This window comes from Jaculus jaculus, chromosome 1 (genome assembly GCF_020740685.1).
Source record: "Jaculus jaculus isolate mJacJac1 chromosome 1, mJacJac1.mat.Y.cur, whole genome shotgun sequence".
In the NCBI taxonomy this organism is placed as follows: Eukaryota; Metazoa; Chordata; class Mammalia; order Rodentia; family Dipodidae; genus Jaculus; species Jaculus jaculus.
Window position 1 is genome coordinate 230,838,312 of NC_059102.1, and position 27,765 is coordinate 230,866,076.

At 38.0% G+C, this 27,765-nt stretch overlaps 1 protein-coding gene across 3 annotated transcripts in view; it reads right to left on the reverse strand.

Moving 5' to 3' along the window:
* Positions 1–27,765, reverse strand: part of Neto2 (neuropilin and tolloid like 2) — an 86,924-nt gene that overhangs the window by 33,918 nt on the left and 25,241 nt on the right. Inside the window, exons 2-7 of one of the 3 annotated variants that reach the window (XM_045137871.1) lie at positions 21,760–21,814; positions 20,659–20,715; positions 17,807–17,947; positions 16,920–17,168; positions 10,462–10,506; positions 10,252–10,379 (exon numbers count right to left, since the gene is read on the reverse strand). In XM_045137871.1, coding sequence (XP_044993806.1) covers positions 10,252–10,379; positions 10,462–10,506; positions 16,920–17,168; positions 17,807–17,900 — 516 coding nt within the window. In that variant the 5' untranslated portion in view covers positions 17,901–17,947; positions 20,659–20,715; positions 21,760–21,814. The remainder of the gene's footprint in view (positions 1–10,251; positions 10,380–10,461; positions 10,507–16,919; positions 17,169–17,806; positions 17,948–20,658; positions 20,716–21,759; positions 21,815–27,765) is intronic. The other 2 variants (XM_045137862.1, XM_045137861.1) reach the window with 2 other exon arrangements.

The window sequence follows — 27,765 nt, forward strand, 5'->3', positions numbered from 1 at the left end:
AAAACACAAAACACAAAATAAGCTAGCACTGGTGGCCCTTGCCTGTAATCACAGGGCTTGGGCGGTGATGTGGGAGGATCAGGAGCTCATTTAAGCCTCACACAGTGAGTGCAAAGGTTAAGTCTATAAGATCCTGTCTTTTTTGTTTTTCTTCCTTCTTCCCCTTTTTAAGACATTGTCTTTAAAAAGGTAAGAAAACAAATCAAGTACCTTTTCCTGAGTATGTCACTGCCTGTCATTAATTTCTCTATTATTTATAATAGTCTGTGTTCATAGCTGTAGGGCAGTATCACTAACACTATTATTATTTGTCCCCTCCCTAGATTGTAAGACCTTCCAACTAGTGTAGTTTTTGCTCAGAGGGTATGAAGTGACTAGGTTTGTAAAGGATGAATTAGTAGAACCAAGCACCAGCAAACAAACAAGGCATCTAAACTATCTGTCTCCTTTTTGGGGGGTGGGGGTGGTACCAGGGATTGAACCTAGGGCTTTGCATAGGCTAGGCAAGCACTCTACCACCAAGCTATATCCCCACATTTATTTATTCATTTATTTATTTATTGAGGCAGGGTTTCACTCTAGTCCAGGCTGACCCGGAACAGTGCTGAGATTAAAGGCATGCGCCACCATGTCCAGCCCTAGATTTATTTATTTATTCATTCACTTTATATTTTTAATTTGCATGCAAGGATTAGGTTCCATCATTATGTTTTTCAAACTATATTTTGTTTTCCTTCCCCACTCCTCCTTCCCCTTTGTGCACCACCTCTAACACAGTTACTCAGTCTTTTGAGACAGGGTCTTGCTAAAGCTAACCAAACTGGCCTCAAACTTGCCATCCTCCTGCCTTGGTCTCTCAAGTCACTGAAATTACAGACTTGTATCACTACACTCACCTGTTTGCTCATTCTTTTAATACAAAAACTATGGCATGTATAAGCCTACAGTAAGAGATCTTCAATGACATATTTTTCTTAAAATCAGAGTTCAGGATAAGTCACCTGAGAAGATTATCATACTTTTCTACTGGGAACACAGTGAAACAGAATGGAGGGTGGTGGCATGCATCTGTAAACCCAGCACAAGTGGTAGGTAGAGGCAGGAGGTTAGTGATTCAAGACCAGACTGGGTTACTTAGTAAGTTCCAGGCCAGACTGGCCTAAAAGAAACTTGCCTCAAAAATACAAAAGAAAAACAAAAACAGAAAACTGACTTAAAAAAAAAGCCCAAAAAACCAAACAGTAAAATAACCAAGTTAGTACTGTAATTTGAACAACGTTTAAAAAATATATGAGGGTAGTTGATATATATCAGCAGTTAAGACACTTGCCTGTGAAGCTTAAGGACCCATGTTCAACTCCCCAGATCCCATGTAAACCAGATGTGCAAGGTGACACATGTGCACAAGGTGGTGCACATGTCTGGAGTTTGATTACAGTGGCTGGAGGCCCTGGTGTACCAATTCCCTCATTCTCATAAAAAAAAGCCAGTCTGTTGGGCTTGCACCATATGGCTGACAAAATGGAAGGAGAGGACACAACTACCCTTTTCTCACCCTAGATGGCCTAAAAGAAATCTTTTACTAAACACTGTGGCCTCTTACTCTACTTCGGTATATCCCACCTGGTATATATTTGGTGAGTTCTTTCCAGGAATTTTTATCTGTAGCTTCCTTGTGTCATGTTATTAGGGTAATGTATACATTATAAAATCTCACATAGTAACCCCCTCTTGTGTTTCTTAGAAGAGACTGAACAATTTTCCAGTGAGTCCATGTGGGTCTGGAGTGTTTCTGTTAGTTTTTAAATTGTAAATCCAAATCTGGGATAAATATAGGGTGGTTCTAGTTATATATTTCTTCTTAGCTATGTTTGGGCAGTGTCAATTTTAAAGAATTTGTTCATTTCATCTAGGTTATTTGATTTTAGGGAACTGAGCTGTTCACTGTATTTTCTTTCTCTTCTTAACACTGGTAGAATGAAAACCTCTATAATTCCTGAGATGAGTGAAATGGTTTATATTTATCCAGATACTTACTTCCTTGCACTCCTGAAGGTCTATGACTCAAGTGAAACTTGCCTTTGTCTAAAGAGCTTCCTCACACTTGCTTTTATAGCAGGTCTGTGGGCAGTGAATTCTTTTGTCTTCATCACAGGATGTTTTCAGTTTGTTCTCATTTCTCAGTTTTGTTTGCCATTAAATTCTGAGTTCATTTGGGTATGGTGTCATATTCCCCAGCACATGGGAGGCTGAGGCAGGGGTGTTATGAGTTCAAGGTCAGAATATCTGAGCTAGATGACAAAGTGGCAGGCATAGAACATTCCAACAAAGTGAAAGACAAACTAGCAGGAAGGTATGAGTGCGAATGTCAAGACGTTCAGGGCTTTCTGAAGAGTGTGGGCACACGTGTTCCATGGAGCGTGCATGGAGGTCAGAAGACAGCCCTGTGTTCGTCCTTGCCTTCTACCTTGTTTGTGTGTGTGGCGGGCTCTTGTTCACCACTGTGAGGGCTACACTGGTTGTCCTGAGAACTTCTGAAGGATATTCCTGCCGCTTCCTCCCATCTTCCCATAGGATGGCTGAGATTACACATGTTTGCTACTGTGTTTGGCTTTACATGGGTTCTGTGGATCTAAACTCAGGTTGTTATGCTTGCATAGTAAGTGGTCTTACCCACTAAACTATCTCCCCAACCCTTGATTCTGTTTATGTCATTAAAAATCTTACCCTCAACATTTTGTTGCTGTTCTGTTCTAGAGGGATTCTTACTATGAAGCCCTGGCTGACCTATAACTTACTCTGTAATGTAGTGCAGGCTAGCCTTGAACTTGCAGGCAACCTCTAGCCTCAGCATCCACAGTGCAAGGACTAAAGGCATGAACCACACACCATTCCTGGCTCTCATGAGCACTTTTGATATGATGTTGTAAGATTGAACTCTGCTAAAAAAACAACAACAACAAAAAAAGCCACCAAAAAAACATGGAAGTCACTGGTTTTTCTTATTTCTCTTCGTATGCAGTCTGCCTTTATAGTACAAGTTTTGTCTCAGTCAATGCTGGTTGTTTTCAAGGCCTTTGCTGTTCTGCATAGACCTTCCAAGGTCATGCCTCACTCAGAGACTGACAGAATGGCTCATTCTTTAATGTGCTTCTCAACAGCTGTCAAATTTCTTTGTCTGCTGCATGTACATGTCACCCTTTTTCTAGCTCTGTGTATTTGTTCTCTACGTGGCTAAGGTGGTGTGGATGTGGAATGTCCCCCATTGATACTTGATCCTGAATTGTTGGTGCTGTTGTGGAATCATTAGGAGCTGTCACAAGGGGCAGGCCTTGAGGTGTTATAGTATATCTCTGTTTGGTGCTTTTGAACCTTCTATTCCTCCCTTATGATGTGAAAGCTACATGATGCTGTCTGTCTTCTTCTGCCATGACAGACTTCCCCTTTGTGGGAATTTGAATGTAAAATGTCCCAAAGTTGTTTGTGATTAAATTTCCTACTTAGTGTCCAGCTTGTAGCAGTTGGGAGGCGGAGCCTTGCTAGAGGACGTGTGTCACCAGGGGAGGACCTTTGGGTGGAGTCCAACCATAGTCTCTCTCTGCTGTGGATGTATGAGGAAGTGAGCTAGCTTCCTCTGTTGTGATGTGGCTTCCCCAGGAATCTGTAAGCCTGAAATAAACCCTTTCTTCCCATAAGCTGCTTCTGGTAAGGTGTTTGTCCCAGCAATGAGAAGGTAACTGAAACACCCTTAACTTTAAAAGTGGAGATAAACTCTTTCCTTCCATAATCTAAATCTGGTCCAGTATTTTGTCCTAGCAATGAGAAGATAACTAATACAGAAGAATAAGAGAAGATAACTAATACAATGGCAATACAACTAATACAATACAATGTTACCTCCTTTCCTGCTTCTTTACAGAATGAGAAAGTTTCCTCAGGTTTTCAGTTGTAAGGAGAAAGAAGGCAGAGTGTGTCTTATTCCAGATACTAACATTTAGGCCACCTATCAGTTTACTAATAATTGGTCATGATATTCTCTTATGATAATCTAAAGCTTTCATTATAGAAAACTTTAAACATTCAACAGAAACAAAATATCTCATGTACTCATGAACCCATTCTCCAAGTTCAATATAAACTCTGCCACTCTTGTTTTATCTATGTATTTCTTAACTTCTGGTTCTTCACATATTAGACAAATCCCAGACACTATTAATTTCATCTGTAACTAGTTCTATATATGTCATACAGTACATCCACTTAAAAATACTATTCCAAAGCCAGCACACGCCTTTAATCCCAGCACTCAGGAGGCAGAGGTAGGAGGATCACTGAGTTTGAGGCCATCCTGAGACTACATAGTTGATTCCAGGTCAGCCTGAACCAGAGTGAGACCCTACCTCACAAAAAAAAATAAATAAAAAATAAAAAAATCCAGGGTTGGGGAGATGTGTTTGCAGTTAAGGCACTTGCCTGCAGAGCCTAAGGACTCAGGTTTGATTCCCCAGGACACACACAAGTCAGATGCACAAGGTGGAGAATACGCCTGGAGTACATTTGCAGTGGCTAGAGGCCCTGGCATGCCCATTCTCTCTCTTTCTCTTAAATAAATCAAATCCTATCCTATATCATCAAATCAAATAAGCAACTTGTTAATGTGAAATACAAGTTACTGGTCAAATTTGTAATTAAAAAATATTTGGGTTGGGTTGGTAGGAGGAATGCTGTGAAGTTGAGGCCAGCTTGGGACTACAAAGTGATTTCTATGCCATCCTGGGCTACAGTGAGACTCTGCTTAAAAAGAAAAAATTAAAAATGTGTTTCTTCTTCTTTTGTTTAGACAAGGTCTTACTATGTATTCCGATCTGACCCCAAATGTCATCTTCTTGCCTTTGTTTCCTAAACTCAGATTACATTTATGTGTCTCTACAACAACTGGCTTATTTTTAATTTACATAGGAATTGTACATATTTACTAGGTACACTGTAACATTTCAATACATATGTCATGACTAGTTGAAGGTGATTAAGCGTATCTGTATATATTACTTTATAAATGTATCCTTATTTAGGAATATCCAAAATGCTATCATCTTCTTTGAAATGCACAGTTAACTGTTGTCAAGCATAGTTCCTACTGCAATCCACCTGTAAACCAGTCTCTCCCTTCCTCTATATGTATCTGCCATCCTCTGGCAGCCATTATTTTATTTATTTATTTTTTGGTTTCTCAAGGTAGGGTTTCAGGCTGACTTAGAATTCACTATGTAGTCTCATGGTGGCCTTGAACTCATGGTGATCCTCCTACCTCTGCCTCCCAAGTGCTGGGATTAAAGGCATGTGCCGCCATGCCAAGCCACTATTTTGATCAGATGTTTTAGCTTCCACAACTAAGTAAGAATGTGGTATTTGTCTGTGTCTCTTATTTCATTGAATACAATGCACTCTAGGCTCAGAAATGCTGTTGTAAATAATAGTAGTTAATTTGTTTCACAGCTGAATAATATTCCATATGTATTGGTCATCTGTAGTTCAACAGCTATGGCAATTCCACTGCTTGGTTATTATAAATAGTGCTATAATAAACATGAAATTGCAGGTGTTAAGATACATTTATTTATTCCTTTGGATCTTTATCCAGTAACCAGAATCAAGTTAGTGTTATTTCTAGTTTTCTTGAGAACCCTCCATATAGTATTGGTATATGTTCATACCTCCTTTGTTAGTATGCATCAGTTTTGATAAATATATGCATGATGCATGCTTACAGAGAATGTATATTCTCTGGATGTTGTGAGCAAGATATCATTATGTTGATGGACAAACTCTGTTTTTTTTTTTTTTAGTTTTTCAAGGTAGGGTCTCACTCTAGCTCTGGCTGACCTAGAATTAACTCTGTATTCTCAGGCTGGCCTCGAACTCACAGCAATCCTCCTACCTCTGCCTCCTGAGTGCTGGGATTAAAGGCGTTTGCCACCACACCCGGCTTTGTTGTTTAAATCTTAAGAACCAGGCTGGGGAGATGGCTTAGCAGTTCAGGTGCTTGCCCGCAAAGCCTAAGGACCCATGTTTTATTTTCCAGATCCTATGTTAGCCAGATGCACAAAGGTGAGACAAATGCAAGGTTGCAAAAGCCCACTAGGTGGTGCAAACGTCTGAGGTTTGACTGCAGTGGTGGAGGCCATGATGTGCCAATTCTCTCTCTCTAAAAAAATAAAGCAAAATAAAAAAAATCTTAAGAGCCTTCATACTTCTTTGTATGCTTAGTTTATCAATTATTGATGGGTGAAAAATTACTATAACTGGATGTTTTGAGTTTTATGTACTTTGAACTCATACCAGCTCTTAAGATTTGTGTCTATGCATGCGCAAACCATGGCGTGCATGGTGGAGGTCAGACAACTGTCCACCTTGGGGTGTCAGTCCTTTCCTTCTATCTTGTTTCACACAGGGCACCTCTTATTTGTTGCTACATGGTCTGCGAGCCTTCATGAGGCTCCTGGATTTGTTGCTCATCTTGCATTGGGATTACAGAAAAATTTGCTGTAGTATCTAGCTACAACATGGATTCTGGGGATTTGATATCTGGTTGTCAGGACAAATTTGTAACATTTTAAATTCTATCTTCCTTGTGAACTAGTGACTCTTGATTTCTACTTTAATAGTCACAACAGTTCTCTTTTGATATTTGTTAGCATTTCTTATTTTTTAATCTTTAAACTTTTATGCAATTATCCTGTAAATAAGATATACTTGGATTTTAAATGGAACACTTGGTTTCATTATTTTTTCCCAGAATCATCTTAACCTTGCTCTTCATTTTAAAATCACAGTTTACATATTAAAATGCAGGTTAACAGACATTATTTTTATTTAATACTTTTAAAGACACTATTTTGTCTTTGAGCTTCTAGGATCAATCTCAACAGAATTCCTTTGAAGGCAATCACTTTTAAAATATTTTATTTATTTATTTATTTGAGAGAGAGAAATGAGAGAGATGACAGAGAACACAAATCAGGGCCGTTAACCACTACAAATGAACTCCAGACACAGGCATCACCTTGTATAACTGGTACTTGGTACCAGGTCTTTGGACTTTGCAGGCAAGTGCCTTAACCGCTGAGCCATCTCTCCAGCCCTGCAATCTCCTTTGCTCTGGTTATTAAAAATTCTCCTGTCTGTGAGCTCTACCTAAGTGTCATTCACAGAATGTTTTTTCCTGCTCTGGAGCTACTATATGTCATACCTTTTATCAATCCCTGAAAATTTTCTTTCTTTTTTAAAAAACATATTTATTGGGCTGAAGGGATGGCTTAGTGGTTAAGGCATTTGCCTGCAAAGCCAAAGGACCCAGGTTTGATCTCCAGGACCTGTGACAGCCAGATGCACAAGGGGGCGCACATATCTAGAGTTTGCAGTGGCTGGAGGCTCTCTAGCTTGCCCATTCTCTCTCTCTCTCTATCTCCTCTTTCTCTGTCAAATAAATCAATTTTTAAAAAGCTAAACTAAAAATATACTTATTTATTTGAGAGAGAGAGATAGGAAGAGAAAGAAAATGGTTGCACTACAAACGAACTGCAGATGCATGTGTCCCCTTGTGCATGTGGCTTACATGGGTCCTGGGAAATTGAACTGGGGTCCTTCGGCTTTGCAGCTAAATGCTTTAACTGCTAAGCCATGCCTCCAGCCCCACCTGAAAATTTTCTTAAAAGACCTCTACCCTACTTTTGGTACTGCATTTTCTCAGCTTCCTCAGCTATTTAATAACCATTCTTTTTTTATTTTTAATCAAACTGCAGATGCTTGTGCCACTTAGTGGGCATGTGCGACCTTGCGCCTGCCTCACCTTTGTACATCTCGCTTATGCGGGATCTGGAGAATTGGCCATGTGTCCTTAGGCTTTGCAGGCAAGTGCCATACCTGCTAAGCCATCTCTCCAGTCCCAACAACCATTCTTGTTATTATAGAAGTTCTATATATTTATTTAAGAAATTCACCTGGTCCTTTTTTCTTTCTTATCTTTTTGCTGCTCCTTACTAGATAATTAAAGCACTTAAGTTCTGGAAAATCTAGGAGACTATTTCTCCTATTTATTTTGTCTACTATTTTGCTCACTGGTAGGCCATGAGCAAAGAGGGTTACCTAATGTGAGGCGGGGAAGTAGTCTTCAGTGAACTTTTAGGATGGCAGCCCTTCAGTCTTTATTTTATTTTTTTTTATTTTGCATTATGTTCTGCCAAGTGCCTCAAGGTTCTTATGTGTCCCAGTCTCTTGTTAGTTTGTAGGCTTGCAGGCTCTTGGTTTCACTAGGCAACAGTTTAAAATACCAAACTCAAAGGTAATTTTCTAGGTAGTGAGTCTTAGGTAGAGGAGATATAGTCTCACCTGCTTAAGAATAAGCCCATAAAAGCATGTTTCACTGTCTAGTATGTGCTAGTGGAAACTGTTTTCTAGTTTACTCTTTCATGTCAGTCATCTCCCTCTAAGGTTCTGGCTTTGTGTAAGGGGACTCTCAATAGTCACATGAGCTCAGGGTTTTTTCCCTTAGTGTCATGTTTTTTTTAAAAAATATTTTATTTATTTATTTGAGAGAGAGAGAGGCAGAGAGAGAGAGAGAGAGAGAGAGAGAGAGAGAGAGAGAGAGAAAGAAAGAAGGAGAGAATGGGCATGCCAAGGCCTCCAGCCACTGCAAACGAACTCCATATGCATGCGCCCCTTGTGCATCTGGCTTTTGTGGGTCCTGGAGAATAGAACCGGGATCCTTTGGCTTTGCAGGCAAATGCCTTAACTGCTAAGCCATCTCTCCAGCCCCCTCAGTGTCATGTTTTAAGTGACTCTTGATATTTCAACACTTAAGACAGTAATAAACTACTGAAATCTGCCACAGGCATTTGTATCATAAATTTCAGTTTGTTGTATTAACTTACTGTTATCTTTATTCATAAGAATTACCTTTTAAAATAATTGTATATGCCTTTGAAGGATACCTGGTAAATATTGTCCCATGTTCCCAAGTGAGTTTTGACCTTTAAAAAGTGTTTTCAGGTTATTGTATTACCACAGTTATAAAACTGAGTTTCACAATTCTTTTTGTGAGAAGGGGCAGGATCTTCCTATGTATCCCCCCAGGCTGGCCCTGAACTAATGTTCCTCCTGCCTCAACCTGTGGTGGAATTTGAGACATTCATGATTTTTTAGTGGTATGTTCTCCTAGCATCCCATTTTTTTTAATATATGTATAAATACATTCTAATTTTAAGCCTGTTGGTGTTTATAAAAGTAAAAAATAAAAGCAAAAAGCAAACATATGCAGCAACCCAACCAGTCTCAACATGTCAGTTTTCTAAAAGTACTTTATTTTGCAGTAAAAAGCTTCACAGGATTAGCAGCAAGCACAGTGAGAGCATAGAACTGAGACTCAACATGCTTGTGTTTCACCCTGATAATGGTCAACCCTATGACCCTCTTGCAGGCATTTACTTCCAAGGAGAGAAAGAGAGAGAAAGAGAGAGAGGGGGAGAGAGAGAGAGAGAAAGAGAGAGAGAGAGATTGATTGAGAGAGAGAGAGAGAGAGAAAGAGATAAAGAGAGAATGAGATTGGGCATGCCAAGGCCTCTAGCCACTGCAAACAAACTCAAGATGTATGCACTACGTGCATCTTGCTTTAAGTGTGCACTAGGGAATGAAACCCAGTTTGTCAGGCTTGGCAGGCAAATGCCTTTTTTTTGTTCATTATTTATTTATTTATTTGAGAGTGACAGACATAGAGAGAAAGACAGATAGAGGGACAGAGAGAGAATGGGCGTGCCAGGGCTTCTAGCCACTGCAAACGAACTCCAGACGCGTGCACCCCCTTGTGCATCTGGCTAACGTGGGACCTGGGGAACCGAGCCTCGAACCGGGGTCCTTAGGCTTCATAGGCAAGCGCTTAACCGCTAAGCCATCTCTCCAGCCCCAAAATAATTTTTTATTTATCAGAGTGATCAAGACTTATACTCACTAGTTATGACTCTACACAGTTGAAGAATTTTAATATAAGTTTAATGTTCCCGGAACAAATGTCTTAGTTTATTTAACTATAACAATGCTATGATCTTACTAGGTGCTCAATAAAGTGAATGAAATAAAAATTGTTAAAAGCTGTAGTATCACATTCAGTTTATATAATCAAATATTTGCATGAACCAAAACAACACATTACACAAATCACATCTTATACTCTTTTATAAAGTCAATGCATAATAATACCTTAGCTTTTGGAGTGGCTTTAATTGTCCATATACAATCAACTGCTTGGCCAGGCTTTGTTTTTTCTTCTTGTTCCACCTGACTAGAGCGTATTATTCCATCAGCTCCTGAGAGCTCAAACTGGCAGTCTAGAAAGAGAAAACGAATACTATTTAAAGGAAGATAAAATGACTCAGAAATGCCATGGGAAAAAGAGGTAATATACTAAACCTGGAATGGGATTTAAAATACCTCCAAGGTAAGTAAAGTCTGGATCTGTAAGAGAAAACAGAAGAAAGTCACTGGAAATGCATTTCTTTTGGGCCTTCTGTTTTTCAGTCATGTCTAAAGCTCCACTCACTAGTAAGGGTAGAGAAGCTTTCATGGACTGCATTTATGAGCATACATATGGGGCCTGCTTTTATTTAATGAAAACTTGCACACCTCTGATTTCATCATGCATTTTTCACTTTTTAAGGATTTTTATTAAAGCAAGAATTTTGTAATCCAAACTATATTTCCTTGCTTGGTTACCAATTTTATCATAAATTTTTTTAATTTAAAATATTTTATTCATTTATTTGAGAAACATAAAGAGAATGGGCATGCCAGGGCCTCTAGCCATGGCAAAGAAACTCCAGACGTGTGTACCACCTTGTGTATCTGGTTTGTGTGGTTACTGGGGAATTGAACCTGGGTATTTAGGCTTTGCAGGCAAGCACCTGAACAGCTAAGACATCTTTCCAGCAAAGGCTTCATAATTTTTAAGTTTACAAGATTTAGTGGGAATTTCGATGAGTTTTAAGGTATTTATTAACACTGAAAAAAATTTCAATTTGCTGGTGTAGCAAGAGGCCCTTATCATAAACACTTTATGCTACTTGAAAATATTATCAACTACCAAATGTGAAGATAGCCTACTGACAGATGAACATATAAACCAAATGTGGCATACACAATATAATGGAACACTAGTCTTAAAGAAGCTTACAATTGCTTTTTATTTATTTGAGAAAGTTGGGGGTGGGGGACAGATAGGTTGAGAGAGAGAGAATGTGCATGCCAGGACCTCTAGCCACTCTAGACACATGGGCCACTTTGTGTATCTGGCTTTTATATGGGTACTGGGGAACTGAACTTGGGTCCTTAGACTTTGCAGGTAAGTGCTTTAACTGCTGAGTCATCTCTCTGGCCCCTAAAATTCATTTTTGTTGAGCCATATTAGAATGTCTTCTGAAATATTTATTTCAAGGACTAGTGGTGATGTTTGCAATATATTGTGAGTATCAATGCACTCACCAATGGTGAAAGGGTGATTTTTTTTTTTTTTTGTTTCCTGAGGTAGGGTCTCACTCTAGCCCAGGCTGACCTGGAGTTCACTATGTAGTCTCAGGTTGGCCTCAAACTCACAGTGATCTTCCTACTTTGGCCTCTCGAGTGCTAAGATTAAAGGTATACTTCACCACACCAAGCAAAATGGTGAGTTTTATGTTTATATTTTATCATAATGTTTTTAAAGAAATTACACAGGTGCTTGAACAATTAATTGAAAGTTACAATAGGAACTACATACAGTATAACTGCATGTAATAGAATGCTTAATTCTTGTTAAGTGTCTTTAGTTAAAGATACTTTGGAAAGTTATTAAATTACAAGTTTGAAAAAAGTAAAAATGAAGTATTAGCTTAATCTGGAATACATCCCAGAGGCTGTCCTTTTAAAACTTAAACCAAACTCATCCTTGCTAAAAGTGATACAACTAATAGACACCATTTTTTTTTTCAAACAAATTGAAATATTAAGTGGGAGTGAGGGAAAAAGCCATAGAAGCCTGTTTGGAAAGTTACTCAGCTTTTTCATATGTAGTCAAGAATTTTGAAATGTTAATACTACATTAAATTCAGCTACTTCTAGGAAGTAAAAATTCATTAAGAACCCCAATATAATTTTAAATTTTAATTTATTTGAGAGAGAGAGAGAGAGAGAGAGAGAGAGGGAGAGACAGAGGCAGACAGATAGAGACAGAGACCCACGCAGGTACAGAAAGAATGAGTATGGGTGCATCAGGGCCTCCTCCACTGCAGATGAACTTCAGACACACATACTACTTTAGTGCATCTACCTTTAAGTGGGCACTGGCGAAATGAACTCAGGTCCTTAGGCTTTACAGGCAAGTGCCTTAACCACTGATCCAACAGCTTGGAGAATTTTATTTAAAACCATTAATTGAGTCTCACAGTAGCTAATAGGTTTTCTCCATATCAAATTTTAGAGACCTGACTTTATTTAAAAAAATATTTTTTGAAAAAGAGTCTTGCTATATATAGCTCAGACTGGTCTAAAACTCATGTAGTATCTGGTGTGAAATACTACTTTAAATAACAGTAGGCACAGATGTATTTTAGCAAATTCTGTACTGATTATTTATTTTGATATGAACTTTCTTATTTTAATAATAAAATGGGAATTCTGACTTACAATAAAAATGTAACAATCTAATGTAACAAGCATCCTGGAGAACTGAATCTAGTTATGGATTTGCCATTATGTAAGAAAATTACTTAATTCCCAAGCTTCCTCATCTATAATATATGGTATTACATAATCTTCGCATTATTATGATAACACAGAATTCAATATAATGTAGGTAGAAATGGAAGCACTATAAAGTACAAATAAAAGGTAAAACTGTAAATCCCAAGCATTTTATGTTTTTTTGGTTTTCTGAGGTAGTGTCTCTCTAGTCCAGGCTGACCTAACTATGTAGTCTCAGAATGGTCCTGAGCTCACAGTGCTCCTCATACCTTTGCCTTCCAAGTGCTGGGATTAAAGGCACACACCATGCTCAGCACAGAGAGAAAGAATGAATGGGAAGGGGCACACCAGAGCCTTTAGCCGATGCAAACTCCAGATGCATGTGCCACTTTGTGCATCTGGCTCTATGTGGGTATTGGGGAATTGAACTGTGGTTGTTAGGATTTACAGTCATGTGCCTTAATTGCTAGGCCATCTCTCTAAGCCCCAAGCATTTTTATTTATTTATTTTTGAGGTAGGGTCTCACTCTAGCCCAGGCTGATCTGGAATTTACTATGTAGTCTCAGGGTGGCCTTGAACTCTCAGAGATCCTCTTATCTCTGCCTACTGAGTGCTGGGATCAAAGGTGTGTGCCACTATGCCTGGCTAAGCATTTTTATAATATCCATGTTTTACATTTTTTTCATGATACATAAAACTAAAAGAAAAAAACACTCACAAATAAAGTTGGCTGGTTAAAATTTTAAAAAAATATTCAAATTTGAAGCATCTTTTTTTCAATTTTTTTGTTTCAAGCACTCAATTTATTTATAAAGATGCAATTTATGTGTCAGATTTTATAACAATATCTTTATCACACTAATACTATCAATTACTTCAGCTAATTCATTGATTTAATAAATCAAATACCTATAAATTTAGCAAATCACTTATTTTGCTGGAAACTTCTGGCTTTCCAACTTCTATCAACTAGTTCATAGCACAAGAATATCCCGTGTATCACCTAGTCAGCCATCTTTCTTTTCTTTCCCTTTGTGAGAAGTTTACTGCTACTCTTTAGTTGTGATAAATTTTACATAAAAGTTATCATATTAGCAAATAATAATTTTTCTGAGTCAGGGCCTTGCTAACTATATATACCCCAGGCTGGCCTTGAACTTGCAATCTTCCATGAGTACCATCATATCCTACCTATCCTAACCATTTTTAGGTATACACATCAGTGGCATAAATACATGGACAGTGTTATGCAACCATTACTATTTTTTACTTTTTAGTTATTCCAAATAGAAAGTCTACACATTAAAACACTAATTCAATGTGCTTTTATCCTGCTGTCCCTTTATCATTCTACTTTCTGATAACTTATGTAAGCGGATGTTACAGTATTTACCTTTTGTTTCTGCTAATTCTATTTAGTGTATATCATGGGTCATCCATGTTGAAACATACATCATAATTTACATAATTCAGTTAACTTATATCCTCAGAAACCTACACATGGGTGAATACAGCAGCTTTATAATTGGTAATATCTGGAAGCAATCAAGACATTTTCAATAGAATGTATAAAAAATTTGGAGTGCATACATATAATGACGTATCACTGCTTATACAAAAGACCAAGAAACTGTGTAGTGGCGCATGCCTACGCCTTTAATTCCAGCACTGAGGAGGCAGTGGTAGGGGAATTGCCCTGAGTTTGAGGCCACCCTGAGACTATATAGGGAATTCCAGGTCAGCTTGGGCTACAGCAAGACCCTACCTTGAAAACCAAGAAAGGATAAGCCAGGAAGACATGGTAGAACTTTGTATGCATACTTCACTTACAGTGAAATAATCTGAAAAGTCTGCATACTGTATACTTCTATGTATACATGATATGTAATGGGAAAACTATGGGACCAGAAGAAAGACCAATGGTTCCCAGAGGTTCAGGGGAGGGATGGGCTACTGTCTGTGCCACACAGACAATTTTGAGGGCAGTGATTGTTCTGCATAATAGTGGATACATGCCATCTGTTAAACCCAAAGAACTGGTAATACCAAGAATTAACTCCAGTATAAGCTATAGACTGGGTGATCATAATGTGGAAATTTTGTTTTCTGTTGGCAACATGTGGATATAGGGGAGGTATATGATAACGATTTCCAACTTCCTTCTCAGTTTTGCCTTGAATGTAACACTGTTATTTAAAAAAAAAAGCCTAGCTGGTTGTGGTGACACACGCCTTTAATCCCAGCACTTGGGAGGCAGAGGTAGGAGGATCACCACGATTTCGAGGCCACCTTGAGACTACATAGTTAATTCCAGGTCAGCCTGGGCCACAGTGACAGCCTACCTGGAAAAACAAACAAACAAACAAAAAAGCCCATTAGACAAGTTTTTACTCTTAGAAAATGTGGTTCTGGCACTAGACAGATAATACTGAAGCAGAGCTTTCATATTGCTTACTGATTTAGATACAAAGTTATTTGTTTATTTGTGGCTACGAAAGCCAGTCAAGTCTGGCTGGTGGCTCAGGTCTTAATCTCAGCACTCAGGAGGCCAAGGTAGAAAGATCACTGTAAGAAGTCCAAGGCCAGCTGGGCTACAGTGAGTTTTAGGCTATCAAATGGACAACAGTGAGACTCTCCCTAAAAAAAAAAAAGCTGGCAATAAAGTTGTTTGTATAATATGACAAGCTTTGTAAAACAAACTTGATAAAGAAAACCATGGTAAGAGATAATAAGTTGTACTAACACCAAGATGAGTGTTAGCACTAATTTTATACTATATATGGTGGTAGTATTATGAATAGCTTTTTTTCATCTGTGTGTTTTAATTTGACAAATTTCTTCTATGAAAAAATACCCCAAAATATAACATAGTTGCCACACCAAATTGTTTTTTCATTCTACTAAGTTTGTAAGCTTTTTGGAATCAGAGCATAAATATCATGTCTTCATTGATTTCATATCAGGGGCACGTATTAAGGGCTTGAATTCTCAGAGCATTTATTTTATTAGGGTCCTCACCTACCCAGGGGATAGTTAAGGCCATACAAGTAGGCTGAATTTGGCACCGCTCAAATATATCTAAACACAAATCCCCATAATATGTGAATATGACCTTATATGGTGAAAAAATGACTACATTACAAGGCAAAGATGCCCCTAAGAATGCTGAGAAGAGAAAGAGAAGTGAAGACAGAGGTTGAAGTTGGAGTAATGAGGCCACAAACACAGCAATACTGTAGTGCCCCATGCTCTCAGCAGAAGCTGGGAGACAGAGCAAATGTTCCATGAGATTTTCTAGAGGAAGTGAGGCCTTGTTGGATCTTGGAATATTTTAACCTCAGAACTATGAAAAAAATGTATTTTTGTTGCTTTAAGTTACCAGACTTTTTTTTTTAAATTAATTAATATGTCAGCCTCAGGAAATGAATATAAAAGTCATTAGGTGGCAGAGAAAGGAATAAAAACTGTACCTTTTCTCCTAAATACAAAGTATTCAAATTATAACACAATATTTATTCAAATAAGTGGGAAAAAATCTGCCATTTAAGGTAGGGATGGGAAAATTATAGTGGGCTAAATTACATTAAAAGAAAAACATTAATTTTGATGTTTTTGGCCTTAAGTGTGTGGTATAAGACATAAAAGCAATGTAGGAAGATGTGACATTAACTATATGCCTCAAATTTCAAATGGTACTACTCTTTCTCATTTTGTAAATTTTTATTTGTTCATAGACTGACTTAGATTTGACCTTGTTAATGTCTTTAGTCTTGATTTCATTACCAGATTATACCTTTCCTAACTTTAACATTTAAAAATAGAGGTGAGGGGCTGGACAGATGGCTTAGTGGTTAAGTGCTTGCCTGTGAAGCCTAAGAACCCCGGTTCGAGGCTCGGTTCCCCAGGTCCCACGTTAGCCAGATGCACAAGGGGGCGCATGTGTCTGGAGTTCGTTTGCATAGGCTGGAAGCCCTGGCGCGCCCATTCTCTCTCTCTCCCTCTATCTGTCTTTCCCTCTGTGTCTGTCACTCCCAAATAAATAAATAAAAAATGAACAAAAAATATTTAAAAATAAAATAAAAACAGAGGTGAAATAATCAGTTTTTGGAAGATAACTTATGCTTTTTTCATCTTTTAAGATAAATTTCTTTACCTGGAATAAATGAGTATTTTGCTCGAAATCCCAGTCCTTCAAGTTCTTCATCAGAACTAAATTTAATCCACATGAATCTCCCTGTTGACCTAATTAATGGTGGGCTTTTCATGCCACAGTAACGATTTATAAGAGGAGAGAAACCAAATGGCCCATCTCGAACTTCTAAGTGATCAAACCGACATTCAAATGATGGTTCTATATAATAATGCTCATCAAAGGTCAGTTCTATTCTTTGACGCGGAGCAGCTATAAAACAGAAGTAAGCAAATCAGGGTAATACGAACAAGAAAGATACATATGTATGAAAACACATGAGAAATGCAAAATACCATTTTGTTAATACTTCACAGATGAGACTCATAATGAGAATTATATATAAGCTGTAAGAAATATACTCTTCACTATTAATAATACTACTCTGTAGAACTATAACAACATTTCCCTTTGATATATAACACTTATTAAACTAGTTAAGTATGCTTGAATGGCTAAAATTCAGACCTAAAAAACAGCCTTTACTTTATCATGAGAAACAGTGTACCATGTACAATGTATTATGATATGTAATATATAGAGAAACAAAACAGTTCACTAATATGGACATTAATTTGCATGGCTAATAAGCAATGATAGTCAGTTTGAGTTCTTTATTAGAGATGTTTCTCATATATAGTGAATTATATTTTAGGAAATTCTGAATTCCCATAAAACTTTTATTATCATTTTGTTAATGTATTAAATATTTAGAAATACTTATTATTAGAATTTAATTCAAATGTATGTTTAAATTTTGTTCACACTAATTTAAAAGGGGGAGTTTGCCAATGCAGTTAAGTTTTACAATGAAGTAAACAAAAGACAGATAATGATCCAATAATCAATACCTTCCAAAATATAGATACACTCCTTGTTTGGTGGATATGAGTCAGGATAATTCGGTGAAGCAAAATGACCTCCGTTGCTTGTTCGAACCCACATGCCACACTGGGTTGCAGGAATGTGCTTGATTCCAATATTTTGTCCATCTTAGGGAAAAGCAACATTTTAGACATCATTTCAGCAATAGGGAACAATGTTTTTCTATTCATAACTTTCCAAATAATTGCCCATTTTAATATAGTAAATTTCCACCATTGCCAAATTTAGCAAAATCAATTGAATAAAACAGAATGAACAAAAGGATAGCTGATAGTAAAAAAAACACCAACTTGAAAATGGATATTGGTGAATAACTAAATGACACTCCTAGGCTTCTTTTTTAAAAAAATCTTTATTTATTTATATGAGACAGAGAGGGTGAATATGGGTGTGCCAGGGCCTCTTACCACTGCAAACGAACTTCAGACACATGTACCACTTTGTGCATTTGACTTTATGAGGGTACTGGGGAATTGAAATCAGGCCATCAGGCTTGGCAAGCAAGAGCCTTTAACGGTTGAGCCATCTCCCCAGCCCTCCTGTGCTTTTTTAAATGAACTTGGCAAAGGCCTCTTGGAGAGCTATAGATACTCCAGACAGGAGATGGAAAGATTCTTTTCTAGTGAATCCATCTAATCCCCTCTAAGAACTAGTCAGCCAGGCAGATGATTTTTATGAGTCTGAGGACAGTCTGGACTATAGAACGAGTTCCATTTCATTCTGGGCCAGTGAGAACCTGCCTCAAAAATCTTCCTTAGAGAGATAGACAAGTAAATATGTACACAATGAAAACAAATATATTCTTCAAGAAATACATTAAGAAAACAAAAGCAAGCTCCCGAAGCATAAACTAGTTAAAAGATATTTTGGTTTAGCTTTTTTCCAAGACAGGGTCTCACTGTAGCCCAGGATGACCTAGAATTCACTATGTAGTCTCAGGGTAGCCTTGGACTCATGGTGATCCTTGTACCTCTGCCTCTTGAGTGCTGGGATTAAAGGCGTGAACCACCACACCCGGCTAGTTTACAGTTTTGAAGGGAAGCTCCATGACGGCAGGGGAAAGACAGTAGAGCAGAGGCTGGAAATCACCTCCACCACAGCAGACAGAACACTGTAGCAGGACAGCGAGCAGAACACCGGCACATGTTTAACACCCAAGCCTGACCCCAAAACCACACACCTCCTCTAGCAAGGCTCAAACTGCCAGAGCTGGGGACCTAACATTCCCTGACTCATACCACCACAGCAGCAGAAGAGCTGGACCATTGCTCCAGAGACTGTATGGCTCGCAGAGACTTAAATACTTACTATCTGACCCTTTCTGTTCAAAGTTTTATAATTTCCTGCTTAGACGATTTCCAAGTTGAGGTAGTCAACTCCCAGAATTTAGAGCAAAAATACATGTGTGAAAATGCCATAATGAAACCCACCACTTTGTATGCTTAGAAGGAAAGAAAAAGCAAAACTAGAAAACAAAAGATAAACGAACCATAACCAAGGAACAGGGTATTCTGAAAAGTCAGAAGAGACAATAAAGAAATGATAAATTAAACAACAAAAAATTTTCCCAAATCTAAACACAAAATTCATATTGTAAACACTTGATGAGTGGCTAAGTTGTCCAGGATGGCCTTAAACTTGTGGTCTTCCTGTCTTGGTATCCTAAATAACTGGAATTTACAGACAGGTACCATTAGATCTGACCATGCCAATTATTTTAACCAGAATTATGATGCAGATATATCAAAGAAGGGTGCTATACCAGGAAAGCAAGAGATCACTATTTATATGTTCACAGAGGTGTATAGTACTTGAGTAGATTAACTGAATCCTCATCTTCTATGACAAGAAATCAGTAGCTAATTTCTAAAACTAAAATGATCTAAAAGTAGCTATATAGCATGTTATTTAAAAGTATGGAATGTAAAAAGAAAAAAAAATCTCAAAAATTGCTATTTCCATGAAATGGACAGAATATAACAGGAAATTAGTTTTTCCTGATTGTTTAACAAACTTTGATTTTTTTTTGTCATATGCATGCACACATAATTGATTCAAAGAAAAAAAAATGAAGTTATGCAGAAAATGCACTAAATCCTGACATAAAAATCTTAAAAAAATCACACTAAGAGCCAGCTGTGATGATGGAGCATGCTTTTAATCCTAGCATTCAGGAGGTCTGAGGCCAGCCAGTGGTTACACAGTGAGTTCCAGGTCAGCTGAGACTTGAGTGAAGTGAGACCCTCACCTCAAAAAGAATCTCACTTAGGTAATCTTTCAAAAGCCATGACAATTAGAATAGAAACATTCAAAAGAGCTTAAAGATTTTTGCATAGTGATAAGCTATGAATATCATTTAATTTTTGGACATAATCAGTAGTGTGCCATGAGTTACCAGTTTTTTTTTTAAATTATGGGAGAAAGAATTATGTTGACAATTTAGTTAACTGTAGCTGACTCCAGTTAAACTGAGGCTGAAAGGATACTGGAATACACAGAGGGATTATGGAAACAACACTCAAAAGTTGCGACTCCTGGGCTGGAGAGATTGTTCAGTGGTTATGGTGCTTGCGTGAAAAGCCTGATGACCTGGGTTTGATTCTCCAGTACCCGCATAAAGCCAGATGCACAAGGTGGTGCATGCATCTGGTTTGTTTGCAGCAGTTAGAGACTCTGTGGCACCCATTCTCTCTCTCTCCTCTATGTCTTTTTCTCCCTGCTTATAAACAAAAAATATTTTCTTTAAAGTTGTGATTCTTTCAAATAAATCATCACACTGTCCTGAACAAATAATGAGTTACTACTTTAAGTACTTTACCTTGGGTTTTTTGGGCCACGGCGATCCCTTCCACCACGAGTATTGTTATTAACAAAACTAGAGAAATCAGAGAAAAGTTACAAATTAAATCTACAGTATACTTCACTAAGTCTATAAGAAAATCAGATAACAATAAAAGACTAATAACTAAAATCAATTTTTTTTTTTTTTTACACAGGGTTTGTTACACAGCCCAGGCTGGGCCCAAACTCAAAAGCCTTCTTTTCTACCTCCCAAGTACTTAGGATTCTAGTGTGTGGTACCACAGTTGGTGTAAAACCACTATTTCTCACCGAAATTCCCTATCAAGACTTTTAAGTATTAAACATTATGTTCTGATTTACTATTTGATCCTTGAGACAGCCAATAAAAAGATATAACTAAGTTTTACTTAAAATTTAAAGCTTTTTCCACTTTGACACATTAAAAGACAAAACCCATGCAAATCTGTAAAATTTTGCTAAGCTTTAGTACCTTTCCACTCACTGTACTTCACCCTCATGAGTTTGTAAGGACCTAAGGTAGCTGTGCAATGTGGATTTGTGAAAACATTCAGAACAGAGGCAGAAGGGGACAGCAGTCTACTACAAATCAACTTAAACTGCTTTCTGGTTGCGTATCGCTATATAGTGATCTGTGCTATACAAGACAGACATATGTAGACACTGAAACTAGTCATTCTCCAGGGAACGTTTCTGAGACCCAACTGTGGTGGTTTGAATGTGAAATCTCCCTCCTCCCAGCCTTATACTCAGTCTTTAGCTGGTGGGAGACTTTGGGAGGTGGAGCCTTGTTGGAGGAGGTGTGTCACTGGGCTCTCTTGACTTCCTCCAAAACTGCTGTGGTGATATGACTCCTGGCTGTCTGCTCCTGCCATGTTTTCCCCAACATGATGAAATTTTCCCTCAAAACTGCAAGTTGGACGTAAACCCATCTAATCTAAAAGCTGCTTTTGCTTGGGTGTCTTGTCCCAGCAACAAGAAAGTACCTGCAACACCAACCAACAACATATCAATTTTGTATGTGTTTTAAATAGTTTCAAAAAACATTTTTATGAATGGTACCCTCTCCCATTCAATGGAAACCATACTACCAGCCTACCTCAAACTACTGTGTGACCTGGGACATTCTTTCAGTATCTCCTGAAGGGCAGGCCCTGAGAAGACAAGGTGTGGACAGAGTAATCAGCAAAATGACTAACAGTATGGGCTTCACGAGATGGGTAAATCTTGGCAGAAGTTCAATTTTGCCTTGTACTAGCTGTCTTTTTTGATCAATTTATTAACTTTCAAAACAGGATGATATACTAGATGCACTGCATCAGCCTTACATTGTTGTGAAGATAAAATGACAAGGTACTGTGTATATGTACGAGGCATTCTGCTAGATAACGGTAGGTAAACAATTAGTGTTTCTAAGGAGTCAGTCTATATTCAAAGACCATCTGTAATTCTTGGTGGAAAAGGGTGTGTACAGAATGCATACTGGAAACACAGAGATGGGGACCATTTGTTCTTTTAGGGAGGGGGATACTGGGAAGAAAACTTCAAGAAGTATTATTTTTGCTGAAATCTTACAACTCTTGAATTCAGGAGAAAAAGAGTTCAACATTAATTGCCTTCTTTCTTTGGTGGTTAAAGATCATGTCAAAAATATCAGGTAGGGAGCTGGAGAGATGGCTTAGCGGTTAAGCGCTTGCCTGTGAAGCCTAGGTACCTGGGTTCGAGGCTCAATTCTCCAGGACCCACGTTAACCAGATGCACAAGGGGGTGCATACATCTGGAGTTCGTTTGCAGTGGCTGGAAGCCCTGGCGCTCCCATTCAATCTCTCTCTCTCTATCTGCCTCTTTCTGTCTCTGTCACTCTCAAATAAATAAATAAAAATGAGTAAAAAAAAATTAAAAACAGTATCAGGTAGGAATGATCAATCCTTCAAGCTCTTCACACTCCATGCTGGAAGTGGATTAGAGGAATTGTCATGAACTTATTGTTCTGAATGACAGTTATGACCAAAAAGAAAACCTGGGCTGAGAAGATGGCTTAGTGGTTAAACTGCTTACCAATGAAGTTTAAGGACCCAGGGTCAATTCCCTAGTACCTATTTAAGCCAGATGCACAAGGTGGTGTACACATCTGAAGTTCATTTGCAGTGGCTAGAGGTCTTGATGTGCCCATTCTCTTTCTATCTGCCTCTTTCTTGTGCAAATAAAATAAAATGTTAAAAAAGAAAACCCAACACATTAAATATTTGATGACCTAGAAAATAACCTACCTGTCTATGTTAGTTTATCTTGTTAAAGGATGCTCTCTCTTAAGGCATATCATTCAGATAACACACAACTAGTCAACATTTTCTGTTTATATTCCTTTTACTCTAGAATCAGAGATATAGCTACCTACTAGCTTTCATATTTATAATTCATAGCTTTAAAGCAAGTACTATAAAGCTAGTAGACATGGTAAGAAATCAACATACAAAAACTGGGAGAAAAACAGTATGACTATCACAAAAGGCTAAATCATGTTAGAAAAATTATAATACATAATGACCAATAAAGGCCTATGTAAAATAAGTGATTTATTCAGAATGTACAAATAAGGTAGAATAATAATACAAGCAAAAAATGGGTAAGACAGCTGGGAATGGTGGCACGTGCCTATAATCCCAGCACTTGGGAGGCAGAGGTAGGAGGATCACTGTGAATTCAAGACCACCCTGAGACTACATAGTTAATTCCAGGTCAGCCTGGACTAGAGTGTAACCCTTCCTCGAACCCCCCCCCCCGGGAAAAAAAACTAAAAAATTCTAAGACAAACCTATTACATTCTTTCCTACTGTTCTCAATTTTCCTTTTCCCAAGAAATGTTAACTACTCACAACTCAACCAAATGACACAATGACACATAAATAAGGAAAATATGAAGCTATTTAGAATAGAAATATTTACTGATTCAGTTTTTGGAACTATATTAGTAACTATTAATCATGCTAAATTCCAAATCATTAATAAACACTTGATTTATGTAACAGGATCTTTGTGCATACCTATAATCAGGTTAATATTAATACAACTCTTACTGCAAAATGTGGAATTGGTAGATAAAATTGTTCTTGGGTCTTGGGTGCTTTGTTTCGTTTTGTCTTTTTTGTTGTTTGGTTTTGTTTTTTGTTTTTCAAGGTAGGGTTTCACACTACCTAGGCTCAGGCTGACCTGGAATTCACTATTTAGTCTTAGGTTGGCCTAGAATTCAATGATCCTCATGTCTCTGCTCTCTGAGTGCTGGTATTAAAGGTATACACCACCATGCCAGGCTGCTCTGTCTTAAGTCTTAATCTGTATGTCATTGGTCTCACTTCTATTTAAGAAAAGGACAAAATGAATTTGCAAATCCGGAAATACTTTAACTAATGAACGTGTTCAGGCTGAGGTGGAAATCCACACCAAAATGAAAATTCTAAACTTTATAGCCACACAATTCATCATGCGAAGATCTGCTTATAATCGTATGCTTGAAAAAGGAGTAGCTAACAATTTTGTCCATATGTTTTGTTCCAGAGGTTAATTTAGACCCTTAAGAACCTGTGCACAGAGTTGACTTAAAATGAAGTCACTTAAATGAGGACAGGTGCTACTCAGAGTGCTAAATACAAATCCTCACAGCCATTCTCTAGTCTATTTTCTACCTTAGATCCTTGTCATTTTAGCTATAATCAGAGACTCTTGTTTGTAGGCTTTCCAGTTTAAAAGCACTACTTTTTTGCTGTATAAAAATAATTCTTTGCATTGTTACTTAACAGTGACAACTCTGGCCAATGTTACAGAAATTTTAAATATACAACTTCTATTTATAATGTTATTTAAGACCTAAAATTTTTACAAGAATTACTTAGAAAGATATTAGATTAGAAAGTAGATACCTGTACTGAGAAAAAAACACTGAAGTAAGTACAGCAACAAAGTGAATAACTTTGTTGTAACATGTTTTGGGCCCTAAAGAACAATACACTAAAGACAGTATGTCTCTCCAATAAGTCATCCATTTAGTAACATTTTAATCAGAATTATGTGTTGGTTACACTTAATATTTCTGCTGCTCATTTTGAAGACTTTTCTATTGGGCAAGGAAAACAGAAATAACATAAAGAACAGAAATAAAACAAAAGTAATGCCATATACTTATGGCAAGCTACAATAATTTAAAACATGAAGAAAACTAAACTCTAATGAACATAGGCAGCACCTGCTACGTAATATGGATTCAGCTTCTGGGGGCAAGGAACCAAATAGACCAGGCAGTCTACAGATTAAGAAATAGAAGAAAAGCTCAGAAACAGAATATATCAATGTAATGATGTTGTATGTGGTAACTGAAACCCATTGAGAAAAGGGTTAAATAGGAAAAAAACAACAGGAAGCCTACGTCAAGCTAAAGATAAAAATAAATGCCAGATTGGGGGAAAGAAAAGGTGAATTATGTAGACATATCTGGGTGAAGAGTACCTTCACTTATTCAAGACAATTTATACTTATTTAAATATGTTATACATATTTATGTTACATGCAAATAAGGGAAAATAGTAATACCATCAGAAATACATGCCCAAACAAAAAACCAGGGGAAAAAAATCAGCCTTGACTTGGACTGGGCTAGAGGCAGTTTGTGTGAAAGGCTTGCTGTTATGCCTGTGTCCTGAGAAGTTGTGCAGGGTTGCTTTGTGTAGAAATGAACTGGTGTGAGTACAGGGATATGGCACAGAAAAAAAAATCTTTGGGCCTAAACTGCTGCCTGTTCACCTGCAAATTGTTTGAGATATAACAACTATTGAGATTGGGCCAGCTGACCTGCACGGGGGCAATAGGAAGAATGTAGAATCTTTTGAAGGGGCCTGAGTGCTCAAGGAGTGTCCTGTTTTTCAAAGTCTGCTTTATTCCCCCCTGGATTAACAAAGTGGCACCCTGCCTGGTATTGTGAAGTATAAGAAATGCAGGAAAGAGAGGGTCATTGAATTTGTAACATGGCTTTGTGTTTTGGAAATGGCCATGGGCAGTGTGAAGCGAGTTTGCTGGATACCTGCATGGGGACCCAATGGAGCCATGAGGATGAACCGTGGATTGCAGTGGAGATGCTGGGACCACGAAATGACTGCCAAGGAGAGCTGCAGGCCCCATCAAGTTTTCCAGGACTGTGAGTAGCCTAGCTGGAGGGGCAGAATAGGAATGCCAGAGACTTGTTGCTGACTAGATTTATTGAGCTTGGAGATTTGTCACTGGCTAGCGTTGCTTGACTTGAAGCTACAGAGTTTGATGTTTATGCTGGTTGTTTTAAACCTTGTATTGGTTGAATATTTCTTTGCTTTGCCCAGTGCCATTTCTTTGTAGTGTGAATGTTTATTCTGTGCCATTATGTCTTTGTTAGGGGGGGCTTTTTTGGTATTATGGCTCAGTTAAAAGACCTTGGACTGTGGGGATGTATGAACATCACTGGAATTAATATATGGGGACTTTTAAAGTTGGAATGAATGTATTGTATTTTTTAATAATATATTTTATTTATTTATTTGAGAGAGAGAATGGGCAAGCCAGGGCCTCCAGCCACTGTAAATGAACTCCAGATGTTTGTACCCCCCTTGTGCATCTGGCTTATGTGGGTCTTGGAGAGTTGAACTGGGATTCTTTGGCTTTATAGGCAAATGCCTTAACCACTAAGCCATCTCTCCAGCCCTGTACTGTATTTTATATCATGTATGATTTTACATCCTGTATGTATATCAGTTTATGGGGACCAGGGCAGAATGTGGTGGTTTGATTCAGGTGTCCCTCATAAACTTAGGTATTCTGAATGCTAGGCTCCCAGCTGATGGAGATTCGGAAATTAAAGCCTCCTGGAGGTAGTGCATTATTGGGGGCAGGCTTATGGGTGTTACGACCAGTGTCTACATGCTAGTGTTTGACACATTCTCCTGTTCCTGTTGTCTACCTTATGTTGGCCAGGGGGTGATGTCCACCCTCTGCTCATGTCATTGTTTTCTCTGCCATTATGGAGCTTCCTCTTGAGCCTGTAAGCTGAAATAAGTCTCTTTTTCCCACAAGCTGCTCTTGTTTGGGTGATTTCTACCAGCAATGCGAACCTGACTGCAACAGTGCTCCTTTTCTAGTTCATTACATTGTTAAAGAGGCTGCTTCCTTCATGGGGATGTTGTGCTACCCTGATGAAGTCATACTGTTTGGTAGGTTGCTAAGGGCCTCGGAGTCCAGTCTCAAAGATCAAGTTAAACAAGTTTAAAGTCTTATCACAATTCCTTAGTTTCTACATTTTGCAAAAAGGTTTGCTCAAATCTATTAAAAGTAATCAAGGACATGCTTATCTGTCTTTTGGGTACAATACTATATGACTTTCAGAGACAGTATTACATTAGACTTTTAGCTGTTGTTTTGTGCCTTGACAAACCCTAGCTGGCTTTCCCATTAAATAGCTACCACTCATTCCTGGCCCAGTATGTGAATGTGGTAAAGAGCTAAAAAAAAAAAATCCAAGTTGATAAGTCCTAATGAATGATAAGGCTAAAATATATTTGAAATTCAAGAGAATCAATTTTGGGGTTTGGGAAATTCTTCATAATGACTGAAAATTGTACTTTAGGGGTAGGAAGATGGGTCAGTGGTTAAAGATGTTTGCCTACAAAGCCTGATGGCCCAGGATCAATTCCCAAGCTACCCCATATAAGATGGATGCAAAAAGTGGCATAAGCATCTGGCATTTATTTGTAGAGACAAGAGGTTCTGGCAAGCATGCATTAGGTGCACACACATACACATGAAAATAAATATTCAGTGGTAAAGAAAAATTAAATTATAAAATTTGCAGGGAAATGGATGGACCTGGAAAGGATTATTCTTTGTGAGGTAATCCAGGCCCAGAAAGCCAAGCACTGCATATCCTCTTATATACTGATCCTAGCTACAAATGTCTGGAATAAAACTCAGTAGCAGAGGCCAGTAAGCTAGAAAGGGGCTATAAGGGAGGGAGGAGAGAGGAAGACTTCAGAGGATAGCATTATATGTATGTAAGCAGAACAGATTAGTGGAGGTGGAAAAGCCTAATTGA